Consider the following 16,912-nt stretch of genomic DNA (forward strand, 5'->3'; position numbering starts at 1 on the left):
AAAATGAGTTTCTTACTTTAAGTGAAGGCAGCAGCAGGAGGGTAAAAATCCTTCTAAAACACATGCAAGAATCATTTGCCTGACATAAGGCTGTTTATAAGCTAACCAATGGTTCCATTACAAGAATACAAAAATAAAAAACTCAGTAACTGCAACTTCTTAAGGTAATGCTTTACTTTAATCCAAGCACAGGATCCAGTTCCATGTCATCAAGCAGGAGTCACATATACATATTAGAAGTATCCAAAGCAGTAATACTAGCTAGACTGACAAGCAAAAAACTTAAAACTCAAATGCTCTCTGAAGTCCTGTAAATAACCATTCCAGTAAAGGGGTACTCCCCTATACTATAGTCTACAAATAAGCATGCTAGCATGTAAATTGCTCAATCAAGGTTCAGTCCCCCAAACTGTGAGAATCAAATCTTTTAAACCTTTTTTAAAAAAGCTGATTTTTCCTTACTCCAAAAATGATCCTGACACTATTTACTTGAGATAGATGAACAAAAGAGGGCATTTTGTGTCAGAGACTAAAATAGAAGTCCTGAAAATAAGGAGAAACTAGGAAAGAGCAGGGGAAGAAGACTTTTTGAGCATATAAAAGTAAAGATTTTCAGTTATGTACTTGTCACACTGTATATTTAAAGATCATCTAAAACTAGTCAGGACATGCAGTGGAACTACCAAAGTATTATATCACATCACAGTATTTGCATACAGAAGGCAAATGGAAGACATGAAATAGTACCTTACCTGTAAAACTGTGAATACTGTGCTGACATGAATTGCAAAATAGAGTACACCAATGACTATACACACAATCAGGTCAGACTGCAATCGTTCACTCTGCAGAGTCAAAATAAAATAATTTTAGCAAATACCAGCTTTGGCTGTCCTTCTAGAATCATTCAAGTTGGAAAAGACCTCCAAGATCACTGAGTACAATTTTTTAATACCTTCTTAATACACATATGTAGTAATACTGAAACTGATTAATGACCTTCAAATGAAGCCAATGTTAATTACTTCCACTGAAGTTATCAGGAATTTCACAAGACAAATCTTACAGCTCAGAGCATGAGTTCAACTAAGTTAAGTGGAAAGATGCATATTCACAGTGAGGTAAGATGAATCAATATGTCCAGTATATTCTCCCTCTTATTCTGGACTGTGAGGGGGTGTAAGGACCCCTGTTTAAGCACTCACAAAAAAGCTGGAAGGGATAATCAAACTTCCGCTCTACAATCCAAGAACTGCTTAAACTACAGGGCAATCAATAGCTCTGGAAAAGAGCTGCCTAGGCAGAGCCATCAACCAGGTGAAACAACTTGGCTCCTTAACCCTCTTTCCTCTCCTTTGCAGAAGGGTAAAGGATAGCTTTGGGATGACCCCGAGGAATGAGTCTGAATTTTCCATCTCCCCTGAAAATGCAAACAGGCCATGGATAACCAGCAACCCCCCAATCCTAGTAATTCCAGACTCAGCCACAAGGGGGCAATGCGTACTTAGGGCCACTGCCACGCCGAGCCTGAAGTTCAGACTTCTTCCCACTGTGAAAACAGCATCGACATCTACAGCCCAGAAAATCATTAAAGGATTAACTACTCCAAAATCGACCAAATAATCACACACTGCAATTATTGCTCCAAAGTCTTAACTCCTTGGTCCTACAACTTGAGAGCTAACGAGGAGCCTGAAGCTTGTATGGTCATTCTGTTCTGTTACTCATAAAAAGCATTGCAGTTTCTCTGCTCTAAATATTTATTGGTGGTTTCCACACACTGCACCTCATCATGCTGTGCCTGCTGTATTGCAAGAAACCCAGCTATACTATTCCTCCCCTACAGCTAAGCCCTACACAAACTAAATCAATGTTCAACCTTCTTTTGTACAGGTTAAACATACTAAGCTTTGCAAGGTTTTTACTTAATGCTACACTGTGTTAAAAAGACTAATGTTTAAGTATTACTACCGCCGTAAGTATTTTGAGCGAATTGGCACTAAAAATTCAAAGTATGTGCTGAAGTAAATGGAAGAGGTTACATCTGCTGCCAAAGAAAGCAAACAAAAAACATGAAAACACCCCAAACAAATCACAAAAAGCCCCACAAATGCTTTCCACCATTTTTATTTTCTGCTTCTGGAACAGCAAGCACAAAGCTCTTCTTCACAATCATTAGAAATACTGAGTTAACATAGTTTTATCACCATTAACTCTCTTCCACTAAGTTTTGCACAAAAAGCAAGTATCATTTATTATAATCAATGATCTAAAAAAATCCTCAATGATAATTCACAGAATTCACACTAGGGAATTTCAGTTCTCTCACATGTCTACTTTTAAATAACTCAGAATTGCAGTATGAGCATTATACTCTTGGTGTAGTACATCAGTTCACTTGAAGATTTAAAGGAAATGCTCTGGTATCCATTCTAATCAGCACCACGGGAAGTAGAAAGGGTGAACTAAGCAAGACTCAGACTGATGTTATACAAACAAACAAAGCACATCCTTATACTGAATTTTAAAAAACAGTAATTGAAAAGCCTACTTACCACAGAATTTCTAAGCTTCTCGGGTAAAGGATCTTTTACTTCAGACAGAGGATCCTCAGGGTTTTTGTCTTCAGAATTAGGAAAAAATTTTGATTGCACTAAAGAGCTTAAAGAAAGACAAAGAACACCCACTTAAATGCATGTATTTTCTATGTGGTTTTAGAAGAATAGCCAAGTCAGAAGTTCTATTTCAAGTTTATCACAAGAAAATAATCCTGGGATATTAATGCTTTCACATAGCTAAGCAAATTTACAGAGATCTCAACTTTATTAAAAAAATAGTTCTCTGGTTGCACAGAATGACCAGCATTGAAGAGCAGCAGTCAGATGTTCAAACAGCAGTTTCTCTAGTAGCAACAGGAGTAATTGAACAAACACTGGATTTTAAGTTTCTTAGCACCCATTAAACAAAACCTGAATTCATAAATAACTGAATGGAAATGTGCAAAATTTAGAATTGATCTATTTCTCAATGTCAGTTAGAAAACCACTAATTCAAACTTCAACAGCAACAATGACAAAACAGTCTATACTATCCTGATACATTAATGAATCAGCCATGCTGATCAAACTACTGAATTCTTAGCAGACCTTCCTGAAACTAAAGCCCCAAAACCTTACAGTTAAGCTTTTAGAAGACTATGTGCAGCACTATTAGCCATACCTAATTGCCTCACAATCCCTCAACATAATTTTCTTTACAATACCCTGTGTAGTTCAGAATTATTATTTCATTTTATGGACAGGAAGATCACTACAGAACAAGGCTTAGAACTTCAAAGGAAATCACATATTTCAATGTGTTAGAATGCTTAACTGGGCCACATCTGGCTAAACAGGTGAAACTGCAGGTCAAACATCAGCATCCAGGCTCTAGTACTTGGAAAGGACAAAAGAACAAGTACATAGGGACAAGGATCTCATGCCAACTGAGTAAAGTCAGTTGGACTAAGAATAATAGGACAAGGTCTAATTGTCAACCCAAAGATAAGACTTTTCCTCCTGTGTGAACACTCACAAATCATTAATCTCCTTGTTCACAAAAGAGGTCCCTCACTATCTAGCCCAGGCTACTGTTTATCAAATTAATTCAACATTATGGCTAAATTTAAGTCCAAGTTCAAGCTCTGCCTAACCCAGGTATGTGGCTGAGCTTCTATTGGCTATTCTGTGGGAGGTGTTTCTCCTTCTGGAACTACTTTGTTTTACGTGCATAATTATTAACTGAATCAGAAATACCCTCAGCATCAGATCAATAATCCAACTCGGAACAGCAACAGGAATACCTGTCTCCCCATGCTAGATGGGAATGCACATCACCAAACCAGATCCTTATTGTTTTGCATCTGAGATGAAATTACTTGATCAAGTGCTTTGAGCACACGTTCACTATAAGAACACATCAACAAATGAAGTGAGAAAAATGGTTCAAAAAAATCCCCATGTGGACCTTAGCTTCAACTAGTGCTTTGAGCACTTCTTTAAATACAGAAAGGGTCCATGTTGCTCAGCACAAACCCACCAACAGAGAGATGGCACCTGACTGACACTTTGGAGAACATCAGCAAGCAGTTAAATCAGATTTTAGCATGTAAGTGACTTACCAGAAGCCACAAAGAAAGGCTGTCATTAGAGGAGGAGCTAGGTGCAAAAGGTGAGAATTTATGTCTAACTACTGAATGAAGATACTGTTTTTGATAATGCCAGGGACTATGAGTTCAAACAGTACTAATAACTAACATTATTAGCAATTTTTCCTTGCAACTTGCTTCTTCCTCAGGGAAGGGATTCAAACTGAGTCACTTACAAAAGTACGGAAGGGTCACTACTTTGTCTGCTGAGATGATACGATATTGCCACTAACAAACCACAAAATATGGAGAAGAGAACTGGAATATGTTGCCCATCCCAGGAATCCTGGAGACAGAAATGAAATGTTAATAGAAAGGAGACAAAGTATATGCCACTTACCTGACATACAAGGAAGGATTATGTATATCATAGTAAGAGAGTGAAAAATTATCTACAATTCCACAAAAAGGAAACAGGACTTTTTGCACAAAACTACTGTTCAATATTTACCTATGTCTATCTACAGATCAGGAATTCTAACACAGCATACATCCCCTCAAGCCTACACCATCTTAAACATTAAACAGTCATCATTTTTCATAACCCTTTGGAACAACTTCCTGCATTCCTTGAGACCACAGGTTCTAAGACTTGCATTTAGTCACTTCTTAATTTTGAAAGCTACATATGTTTTTTTCTAGTGTGCTGAATGCAGATTAAACAGTAGCTTTATTTTTGTTTTCATGACCTGTGCTGGATTTGCAAAGATGACAGTGATTCTTTGCTAAAGCTTGTTTACTTACAGAGATGTGTTTACAAAAGACTAATGAGACAAGTGTACAAATTCACAGATGCTAATAATGTTCTGCAGGTGAGAGCATGACCAGAGTATTTCCTCTAGGAATTTTCTGCTCTCTGTGACAGAATGGAAAAAAGCCAGTCAGCTCTGGAGCTGGAGGTTGCACATGCTACAATTAATTGCAAACTGAGCCTGTTGGACTATTGACACACCTGAAATGAACAAACAGAACCAACACTACGCTGTACACTGTTTTCAAACAGAATGGCATTTGAAGCAAGGAAAACCTGGGGGTGAGGGATGTCCCCCTCTGCAGCTAACTAACTCCACATTTCAGATAGTTTGTAGTGTCGGAATGAAGATGTGTGCCTGTTTCCTAGTTTCTCTTCAAGTAAATATTAACTTGAAAAGACTACTACACTTTTGCAGCACCAGAAAAAAAGAAACTTAAACAAGCCATTTTGAGAGGTTAACAAATCAACCCATACATGAACACTGTGCTAGAAATGAGCCACTTGCATGATTTTTTCCAAGAATCAATGCAGAATGGAACATGTCACGTGTTTTCAGCCAAAAAATACCCTGTTAGTGCAGGCAAAAATCACACACACCTTTTAAAAGCAAAAAATCTGCTTTGTTCTTACACTATCTCCTCCACTCCTATCACAGCTGAGCAAGTATGACACCCTAACAAATCAGACTAATAGGTCTAATTCAGTTTCTGCTTATTTAAGTACCTAATGTAGAAAGAAGCAGAGACCAAAACCCGAAACATTAATGTGCACCAAATTCTGCTCACCTTCAGGGCACCATAGCACAGTCCATACAACAATGCTACTGCCACAATACTACAGATAAAACTGTAAAGTGCTGCAAGCAGGCTTGTGGTAGCTGCATATCAGAGAAAACAGAAAAAGACAAACCTTGTTACATAATTAAGTTAGAATATAAAATACATCAGTTTAAGAAGATATCAGTCCCCTAGCTGCAACATCCCTCTAATTTAAAAAAAAAAAAAAAAGAAGTCTAACCCACAGAACTACTTGTACTTTCCCCTACAAATGATTTTTATAAAGAGCATTTCATGTGGCTTTATTTACCTCCTCACTTATTCAACAGCCTTACAATGGGAACAGTTAACAACTGCAACATATCAGTTGAGGAAGAAAGTTTGCTTTTTGACAGACTTACTAGGAGGGCAATTCTATTTCTCAAAAAAATCAATCAGAAGGCCTTTAGACTTTTCAGAAATACAATTACTATTTTATGTTTAGAGTCTAGGAATAAAAATAGCATAATCACTAAATTTTTTAACTAGCCTACTAATCTTGGCTGCTCCAAGTCTTATGCTGTTGCCAGTGACACACAACAGAACACTCACCATTGCCACCAAAGACATGAATGTCCAGCTGTTCACAGAGATACATCACAAATGTATTCACCTGAGGCAGGAGACCAATGAAGAATACTATCGGGAAACATAGTGTAAACACTACGGAGGGAAAAAAAAGTTGAAAAGAAGTGGTGAACATGAAAAATATTTCATGTTAAAGTACTCTTCAGCTTAAGTTCTAGAGTATCACACACACCATTTAATTCAACATCACTGAAGTATTTCTACTATAATTTCTAAGGCAAACATACATTATGTAAAGATCTACTTCAAAAACTCAGACTGACTGAATACAGGAGTTATATAGACCAACAGACAGAAGATTTATTGTGTTTCATTTTAATTACAGTAGAAATGGACACAGATCAATTTAGGCCTTCCATTTTTATTTAGCAAAGACCAGCCAAGAGTGTTTACAGATTAGATCTCTAAGTTTGCACTCATTGTAAGTGAGACTTATATCTGAGCCTAACTGCCTGTCTGGAGTTACAGGAGCAAGCTAACACCAGTTACACTGACATAAGAGAGGCCAAGCATTCCAACTCTGGGTTTTCTGCTGCTAATAACATCTGACAATTCTACTCATTTTCCCACACCACTTCTCAAAGTTCTGATCCTAAACGACCTTTTTTTAAAAAATGAAAATAGGCAACTGTATTAATCATTAAAACATTTGCAAATTACAGGACTTAAGAATGCAAAGATATACAAATGCCACTAAATATTAACACAGAAAATGGTATGTCCCAAGCTGTACATACCATTTACTTACCATCTTAAGGAATAAAAGATGCAGAAATAAAAATCTTATACACAAGTTCAGATATAGGAGTTCAGGTATAATTCAAAAGCAGTAGCACATGGTAAGTTCTAAGTTCTGAGGTACAGAAGGATCAAATAACAAAAATATCACACAAAATCTGGCAGTTTAGGGAGGATCCTATTGACTTGCTGCTTTGGTGACCAAAAGAAGAAACTGATTTTAAAGCATCCTGTAAAGCACCACAACCCTCAAATTTAAGTTTCTAATTTTATATCCACAGAATGGCTGGACACTGAAGGATATAACATTAGAAATATCTGTAGTGAGATAGGTACTGAGAATCTGATTTTTTTTCCCTATGCCTTGGTGAAGTTGAATAGCAATGTCATTTATAAACATGTAGGTTCCAGGCTTAGGAAAAAAAATGAGTTCTGCATTTTTTACTGATACAGATTAAGAAATACAAGACTACAGACCAGCTCCCCAGACCTTGAAGACAATACTTTTGCAGAATTCTCAAATCAATCCTTTATCTCAAATCATTACTCAAGGAAGCCTACATAGAAAGCAAACAAAGTGTTCTCTCACTGACAGGTTAAAAAGTTGTTTCCTGAAGGTCTATAAGTTGAACTATCTTGACCCATTGAAAACAAAATTACTAGGCAGATCTGGGAATACACAATTTTTGAAGAGTACCCCAGCAAAAAGCCAACATTTCTGAGGCCTTTACAGTCTGCAACAGAATTGTTCTCAAATGGGGATCACCGAGGTGAAAACAGAAAATTATTATAAATGTGGAGTACATTTAGACCAATTGATCATATCCAGTATGTGGGACACAAAATACATGAAGAATTTATGCTAGTCCTCACTTGTCTGTTGGCAAGGATACAGCAATTATGTTATCTAAATACCAAGTTTGCCTTGCCCCACACCTGTGTTGTTCTACAAGCCATGTCTGGGAATGGGAAAACAGGCAGCTGAGATTTGAACTTTGTGCTAACAAAGTATGTTTGCCAGCAGCCAGGTTGCTTTGCAATACACAAAGCTTTTTGTAACAGTGCTTCAGCAACATTAGGAGCTGCTCCAATGGCTAAGATATGCGTGGAGGAGTGGGGGATGTGCAGTGTAGGGTTTTGTTTTGGTTTGGCTTTTTTTCTTTTTTTTAAGGAGAGCGATCTGTTCTGGCAACCTGATTTTTTATTGGGAGAACTGCTAAGAAATATAAACCACATAAGCTGGTGCAAGATACCCCAAAAGAACAATATAATGCAAGGAACAAAACCAACTCAGAATTCTCAAACTAAGTATTTTAAAAAGCTAATTCCAAGATGGACATGGCCCAGTGAAGATGCTACCACATCTTTTACAACTGGTAAAGACTCTTAAGCACTTTTAAAAGTAGGTCACTTTCACAATATGACACACCACCTACACATACATTTATGTATTATCTCATGGGGACATGGGTATACATTACAGCAATGACTCCAGGTGGTAGAGGAAAGGGAAGAAAATACTTCCAAAACTGACAGAGCATAATCAAGAGAAATGAAGCTAGTTTTGTGTCTTGAATAAGTGAAAAGTATGATCTATCTGAACTTCTTTTTTCCATCACAGATACAGAATGAAGTATGCCAGTACATAAACAGAATCAAAGAATCTCTTTGAAAGAACCTTTGAAAACATCTGGACAATACTTTGTTCATAAATATGCATCTTCAACATTTTTCCTTTGGACATTTAAATACAGACTTACTAGCAGCAAGTTAAAGGGTTAAACAGTACAAGGCATGAAACTCAGGATGTTCTTAAAATCAAGTAATGAAAACTAATACCCAAAATGCCTGAGTCAGTAATTCCTATTAAACAATTAAAATTTAAAAAAACCCACAGCAAAACCAAAGTTTTCATTTTTCTTAACAGAAAATTGTCTGGAGACACAGTCATAACATTTAACTTCATGCTGAGATATTTTGACACAACTGAAGAGCAACTGCCTTCAATTTAGATAAATTCTTAAAGATTTCTTGCCCCTCCCAAACAGAGATTCACAGAACATCACGCAGAGAAGTCTGCTCCATTAAAGTAATGCACGAAGTTCCCATAAGATGGTCTTTCACTGTTTATGTTCTCTCCTTTCTATGGGCTCTGTCTGAGATTATACAGCTGTTATTATTTTCATAATTTTTAAGGTACACAGGGGAACTTTGGTTGGTTTTGTTTTGGGTTTTGCATTGGGTTTTTCTGTTGTTTGTTTTTTTGCACTGGGTTTTGGGGGATGGGGGGGAAAGTGCACAGCATTGTGAATGCACTGTGCTGCTCAGAACACAGTGTAAGTACCTCATAACAGCCCCAAATTGTATTTTTGGTATTGCTGATATGCCTGTTCTGAGAAGAGACACATTAAATAAGCTCTACTCTGTCTATAATGCTTTTTTTAAATTGTGCTTGTACTGTTCTATCAAATTGCTAAACACAAATAACTTGATTTAAGAAAACTCCTACTCAGTTGCTACAAGCCCCTCCAAGGAGTACAGTAGAGTCCAAATCAAAATGTTTCTTTCAGTACTGAGCAGCTACGTCCAAGCCTGAGGTAGATCCAAATTAAGAAGAAGAGAAGGTTTGGGGATGAAGACCAAGACACCAGATAATAAAAAAATTTCTGTGACACCATATTAAGGGACATCTCTGATGTTTCTATGGCAAAGCTATAAAAGGTTGAAATGTTCCATAAAGTTCTACTGTTGTGAAGCAAACAATTCAAACCTGTGAAAATGCCACTCACCTATAACTAAGTCCCTGGCTGACAGCAGCAGCAATGGGTTGGTGAAAGCCATTCCATACAACCTGAATCTTGTTGTAGATATGTTTCTGCTGCCATAATCCAACAGCCAAATAAGACCACAACATAAACAGAAATATACAGGCCTACTATAGGCTATGATACGATTGTGACCCTGTTTAAAAACAAAAACACAAACACCAACATTTGTTCCTTATTAACAGAAGTAATTTGCACTCTTCTGCTACAAACAGCTTCAGAACCAAAATGAATTGTTGTTCATCAGCTAACGTACTGTCACCTCAGCACACCCTGAAGCTTTGCTCATAAAATCCTTAAGGCATTGCCTTGCAGTGACAGAAGTCTGTCTTTTTTTGTGGCTTATAACAAGGACACAACAGTTAGATTAGTCTCTGCTATATTTTATAGTATGCTGCTTGCAGTTCTAAATATTAGAGAAACTCTGACTAGGCTTCACAAGCAACAGAAAATAAACCAGATTTGAAGAAAAAGCAATTAAAGTTTATTACTCAGATACTGCTCCTGCTCGGGGCAGGGAAACCTCCATTTCTGTGTTTATTAAAAAACACAACTTACTACATAGAACAATATGAATTACTTGCAGCAGAGGAGCAATGCTTCTATGTATCTTATTTAGGACATAAAAGTAAAATTTTATCTTGCCAATGTAGTAGCTGCACAACAGAACATGAACATATTGTGCAACACTAGTACATTAACATTTCCATGCTCAAACATTAATGCTTACTAGAGCATTGCAGACTCAGCTTATTAGTGAAAAAAACCAAGGCTGTGTGCACACTAGGACAACTGAATAATCTACAAGGCTAGAACAGAAGATCAAAGCCATGCCAGTTCATATCAGCAGAGCAAATTGCAACATTAAGAATACTTCTCAGTATAATTGCTTGAATAATAAAGATTGATCAAAAAAAATCTATCATGCCACAGCTCCATAGCAAAAGCTAGGCTCAAAACAGGGAGGATCTGCTTTTGCGGATGGGGACGACATGATTTGCTAATTACAAAGGGGAGTGGGGGGAACCAGTATCAGTTCTCTTCCCACACACTAGGAAAACCTTAAGCCTCTTGTGTCTTATAAGAAAGCACATAAGAAGAATGTCGAAAAGACCAAACCAAAATGATTGATTCTCTGTTGAAGTCCTGCATCTGCAAGGTTAGCACAGTGGCACAAGCCCATGACTTACATGTCGAGGGGAAGAAGAATCTGGCTGAACACTCTGAAAACAAAATGGAAAGAGGAAAGTTACCCAATCTACAGATAGTGTTTACCTCCCCATACACACTTTCTTGATTGAAATTCTTTTAACAATATGATTAATTTTACAATTGTCAAGCCACACTGCAGCACAATGCAATAAACCATAGAATCTATTCCAAGAGTTTATGTAATCCAAAGTTCTAAACAGAACCCCAAAACCCCTGATATTTACGACTTTTGCTGTTTTTTAAACAAAGTGTTATGAACTTTTATTTCATATCTAATTTCCACCCTCACAGTCTAATCATAAAGCATACCCAATCATTCTTAGATTACAAATATACCATCAACAATTGTCTAACAAAAACTAATAATCTGGCTAAAAATATGCTTAGATATAATTGCTTCATATGAATGCACTGAGGTGCATCCACTAAAAAAATAAGAACTCCAAACAATAAAACTTCAAGTTTAATTTGTAGGCTGTTTTCAGCTAGTAAGAATGTGGTCCTCTTTAGAAAAACAAAAAGTGCATGAGAACAATAAATAAAGGTATGTTTAACAGCCACACGCAGAACCATTCTAGTGAAGCGACCTTGTATTACCATCTAACAAACTTTCCATGAAGCTAAGTTTACTCATTTCTTTGTAAGTGATAAAGAAGCATTTTTCCCTTAAAGCTCTAACCTGCAATACCCAACCCAAGTTATATCTATTGTTTGTAGAACGTGAAGATAAAAATTAAAATACCTTCAACAGCGAGTACTGACAACTGGCTATTACCAGGCAGAACTGGAAGACCCAAATATCCTTGAAAAAGCCCTCTATAAGAAGTACAGAGCCCAGAAATGCAACTAGAATAGCTAGGATGACAGCTAATACGTTTTCAAGGATCTCACGATTCCTGTATTAGAGGGAGAGACACACAAAAAAAGATAGAATTAAAAGCTAACTATGTCTAGAAAAAGCTGCAAGGAAACTGGGTCAGAAATCAACAAGAGTTACGCTGCTGGTAGTGGAGTAGGTTAGAATACATTTGAACTTGCATAGACTATACTAGCACACTGCCCCTTAAAGCGAGGAGCTTCCAGGACTTCAATGACAGCTGAAAGCAATTAGTATCTTATGGAACAGAACTGTAAACAGCAGAAGATGATTTCAGAAGATAATTCCAGAAATAATTCAAATGTTTAACCAGCAGCATGGTCTGTAACATAAATCTATATTCAAGGCCCATACAGGATGATGTAAACACAAGCATGATAGCTTATCTGTATATAATCTGTCATTCATGATTTTCTAATGAAGACTCTAAAAATACAGTCACTTGGGTAAAATATGCCAAGTGGAATAAAGCTAATTCTGTATGATGTTGGTAGTGCTTTAGAACAGAATTAATAGTGTGCCTCCTGGAGAAGATCACTACTATGTTGTTTATCTCAAGGAAGTTCACTACCAAAATATAAATACTCTATGTATTTCAAAAGCTGGTAACTGGACCATCACCTTCATTTTATTCCACTAGGTAAATGCAGCAGGGACAAGTTACAGTGTTAGATGTCTCTTTGGAGAAATGCTTTGAAACAGCAGGAAAATTCTATTTGCTGAAACACTAAGGGTATGCCAGGTTCTAGACCCTTTCCATTAGTTTTTGGAGGTGATGATTTTCTAGCTTTAAAGATCAGCCACAAATCTCTTTTTGACCATTCAGACACGTTATCGCCCCATTCAGGCAAAGTGAGAGTTGGTTTCTTTTTTTCTTTCTAGGACTGCTGGAGAAAAAAGGAGAATAACCTTCATTATTTTAGAAAAACTGCATTTTATATTATTCTTCTGCCTATCAGGGTACAGTACATACAATTCTCTCAGGACAGCTTTATCTGTATTACAGTTTAGTTACAGTTTTTAAATCTTTACTTTTTGAGGTCTAGAAACTGTAATACAAAGATCTCACCTATCAAATAAAGCCAGAAGAGTTAATCTATCAAAATTGATGCTAATCCAAAGCTTAGGCAGGATCCAAAAGCGATAGTACTGCTTGACTTTTTGAGCTGCTTCCTCTTGAGGTTGCATGTGGTCCTGAAGGTCAGGGCTCAGGTCAATATCTTGCTGCTCCAGCAGATCTGTGTCCATTGTTAGCAGCCTGTTCAACCTGATCTGAGGAAGAGAAAGCTAAAAGAAAGTCAGAATTAACAAAAGCTCGTTGTTACTGTTTCACTGTATTCTACTGGAACTTGCTTTGAAGAAAATTGTTAGAATTCTTTAGTTTCACTTTTGAGAAGTTACATGTCAAGCACTGTCAGTTCACAGGCTTCTGCTTACTTTTCCTGCCCTTACCACGGCACAGGAATACCACCAGCAACAATAATAGCTTGCACACAACAACTATTGGGCATTTTAGCATGTGTCTTATTTCAAATGAACATGTCTTCAAGGCACATTATCCTATTTATTCTGAAAACTTCAAATTTGAAGTCAAGTAAACTGATATGTGAAAAGGAATAACATATACTACAAGAATAATCCCTCTTAATTTAAATAAATTATAACATTTCTTATTCAGCTAATCTGCATGCAAACCCATGCTGAATGGATCCTTTTGCATGACAAAGCAACATACACGTGCACCAGCAGTCAAATTCAAACTCACTGAATCCAGAACACATTCAGAAACAAACTAAAAAAAGCTCTGCCCTAACAAGTCAAGTATTATTTATCACTGACTATATTTATCACTTATTTTGTAGTTTGTCGCTCTAGAGTTCTCTTGAAAATCACAGTAATACTAATAGCAATAAAGGACATTTAAGGACAATGTTCTGAAAGTTAAAAAGTTTCTGTAGTATGAATGTGTCCTCTAACCCACTTTGTAAGTTTCATAACAGGGCAAGAAACATCTTAATGCACTGCCCGTTATTCTTAAACAATATCACTGCTAAAATGTCAATCAACTTAAAAACTTCACAACCTTTTAAGGCAAAAAGTAAAATTTCAATACTCACATCACCTTTAAATGTCAAAACTGTGGTTCAGGGTTTGGAGGGGGGTTTTTTTCCCCCCTACAATTATCTTTAACATTTGATTTCTTGTTTTATCTATTTTTTCAGTATTCCTTACAGTACTCCTCCATGTACTGTAACAATGCTCTGCCAGCTTTTCCTTCCCAGAGAAATACTAATGAAACAACAGGCAGGAACAGTCCCTTTCTAAAGGCATTTCAAAAACACAAAACATATCATGTAAGATAAGCTGTGTCAGAAAATAGGTGCCTTTTTGACAACTTCCCAAAATCTTGGTTTCTTAAAAGGTAGAATCACCATAACATTCATGACACTAATATAAATTTCAGCAAAAATTTCCATTTAGGCACATGGGCTAAGCTTTTACAAACATCAGTCTGCCTTAAACAGAATCATGCCCTCCAATGGGACTACACTGGCAAACCAAAAGCACAAAAGAGGTAATGCATCCTCTTTTCTAAAGGCTACATTTGCAAGGGGGATGGTGGATAGCAAAAAGAAAATTCCTCTAGCAGACACCAGATTTGAAGAGCGCATTCTTGACCAAAAGCACAATCAGGCAAACTGAGGTCTCTGCTACTCTGCCAAACCCTAAAGCTGTATTTCGTTTTCCCTCTGGATTAGATCATTTGGGACTTCAATGTACCTTCCTTTCGTTTGCTAGCTTAAGAATCATTACCATTTACACTGTTTTCATGACACAGCAATATAAGACTTCAGAATGAAGAGTACAGATATGCCTGGATTTGACAACAATATAAAAAGTTTGAGATCACAAAATGAAAGCTAGTTGCAGTATGAGACAGTGTAAACTTCTACCTTGTTTTCCCACTCACTCCTTGCATATGAATTAAAATTTTGTACAGCAGATTCCAATGACAGACTTCTAAATTCCTTTCAGGGAAAATTACTCAAGTTTCTTTTGGTCAGAACACAATATTTATTCCTTCTGCTGCCTGCTTATCTTAGTAATGCACAGAAGGAAAACTCTGTCCAAGTTGTATGCATACTTCTGGAAAACTTTACAAAGTATCTTGGAACATCCAATTTCCATGTGATTTTTTAAAATTACTAAGCTTTAGATCAGAGAAAATGACTTAAGTTTAGAAGTGCTATGCAGAAAGATTAATTCGTATGCATATATGGAAACACTGCAACAATAAATACTTCCTTTTAATTTAAACCCAGACAAAATTCCTTCATAAGAACAAAGAACTACCACAAAGAATGATTAACCCATGCTATAAAAATCGGAAAGTCTTCTGATGTTTTGCATGCTTTAAAAATAAGTAAGAAAAACTTACTAGATCATGTGGATAAAAGCGAACTGAGGTAGAACTCGATACGTGAGAGTCCGTGTCACTATAAGAACAGGGAAAATACTTCAGATTATAAACTACATTTTATTTCAACAGGCTACACTAATTTTTCTAGGGTCACAAATTAATTTCGACTTCTTGTGAATTTGCTCTAAATATCTTCAAGTTTTTCTTTCAGTCACATATAAATACAAGTAGTCACTTAGTCTCATGTATTGTGGTACATTCTGTAGCTATGGTAAACCAAGAGACTCTTTCATGCTACCCTTAATACCATTTTCTCAACACCCAGTCCTTAACAAGTCTAACAAGGACTCGAATGATCGTAATTATTCTACCTGAAAAATCCAAAGATGTTTTATAATCTGTTAGCTACTGAAGTACATCACATCACATCTCTAAAGAAGTGCAGAGGCCACTATGTGCTTATGTGCAGTTTTTCTGTTAATTCTATACTACTTTTATCAAGGCCCCAAAACTGCCCAAAACAGTACATACTTAACATGAGTATTCTGAGCTACTTTAGATGAAACTGCTTTTGAAAAACTTAACTTTAAATAAACTTAAACCTCGCAAAATTACTTCGCAATTTCCATTCATTAGAGATGAAGAGAAATTTCTCTTACTGTATGAGAGTCCATATCCAACCATTGCTTTTTTTCCCCAATTTTGGATGTTTGTTTTCTATGTAAATCACATGGTTGTAAGACTTGTATCAAATTTATGCAACTTTCCTTCAGTTCCTTGCCTTAAGATAAAAACATTCTTTGTTATCAATTTTACTTCACTGAACCTCAAGTGTTCTCTACAGCTGAGATTTGGTTATCTGAGGCGACCAGTTTGTTCCTTCCATTACCCACTCCTTCCACATACAACTTCGTAACAGCAGCCATCAGCAAAGCCATTGCATCTGAAACATGCAAGCAGTAGAGGCAGGCATTGGCAGCTTTGTGCAAGGAATACAGAACTTTGACAAAAAGTTCCATTCTACAAAAGGCACTTGCATCCTTTCACATGAAAGATTTGAAGATGGGAGCTTTTATATTCATTACTCCATAAATCCAATAGCTATTCCACCTACATGTGGTGCAATTTTGTAGCATTCAGCATGAGGCAATAGCTTCAGAGCAGTTCTATACAGTGAAGTGGATTGGGGGCAGATGGGGAGCCACAAAAGAGGTTTTGGATTGTTTTTCTTTCTTCTGCCTCCTATCCCTTCAGAGGACGAAAGGGCATCTTTCCAACAGCAGATGAATGTTCCAGTATGTAGCTGGCTATTTCAACTGCAAGTCAAATTTTAACCTCGGGCATGTTAATACTTCCATGTATTGTTTCAAGCCATCTATGAACTTGAGAACAAATTTATCAGTTTATAATTGCTTCACAATTGGAAGTTTAATAGTCATTAAGGTCAACAGGCACGTACTTTCTCATAACCTGGGTTAAATCCTTTAAGACTTTTC

At 36.7% G+C, this 16,912-nt stretch overlaps 1 protein-coding gene across 1 annotated transcript in view; it reads right to left on the reverse strand.

Annotated features, from left to right (window-relative positions):
• PCNX (pecanex homolog (Drosophila)) overlaps positions 1-16,912 on the reverse strand; it is a gene marked incomplete at its 5' end in the record, with an annotated part of 77,755 nt that overhangs the window by 24,587 nt on the left and 36,256 nt on the right. Inside the window, 10 exons of the mRNA XM_009069857.1 lie at positions 753-845; positions 2,556-2,661; positions 4,363-4,472; positions 5,726-5,817; positions 6,308-6,418; positions 9,871-10,042; positions 11,097-11,129; positions 11,861-12,014; positions 13,065-13,282; positions 15,435-15,492. Coding sequence (XP_009068105.1) covers positions 753-845; positions 2,556-2,661; positions 4,363-4,472; positions 5,726-5,817; positions 6,308-6,418; positions 9,871-10,042; positions 11,097-11,129; positions 11,861-12,014; positions 13,065-13,282; positions 15,435-15,492 — 1,147 coding nt within the window. The remainder of the gene's footprint in view (positions 1-752; positions 846-2,555; positions 2,662-4,362; positions 4,473-5,725; positions 5,818-6,307; positions 6,419-9,870; positions 10,043-11,096; positions 11,130-11,860; positions 12,015-13,064; positions 13,283-15,434; positions 15,493-16,912) is intronic.

This window comes from Acanthisitta chloris, unplaced genomic scaffold, assembly GCF_000695815.1.
Source record: "Acanthisitta chloris isolate BGI_N310 unplaced genomic scaffold, ASM69581v1 scaffold38722, whole genome shotgun sequence".
Lineage (NCBI taxonomy): Eukaryota > Metazoa > Chordata > Aves > Passeriformes > Acanthisittidae > Acanthisitta > Acanthisitta chloris.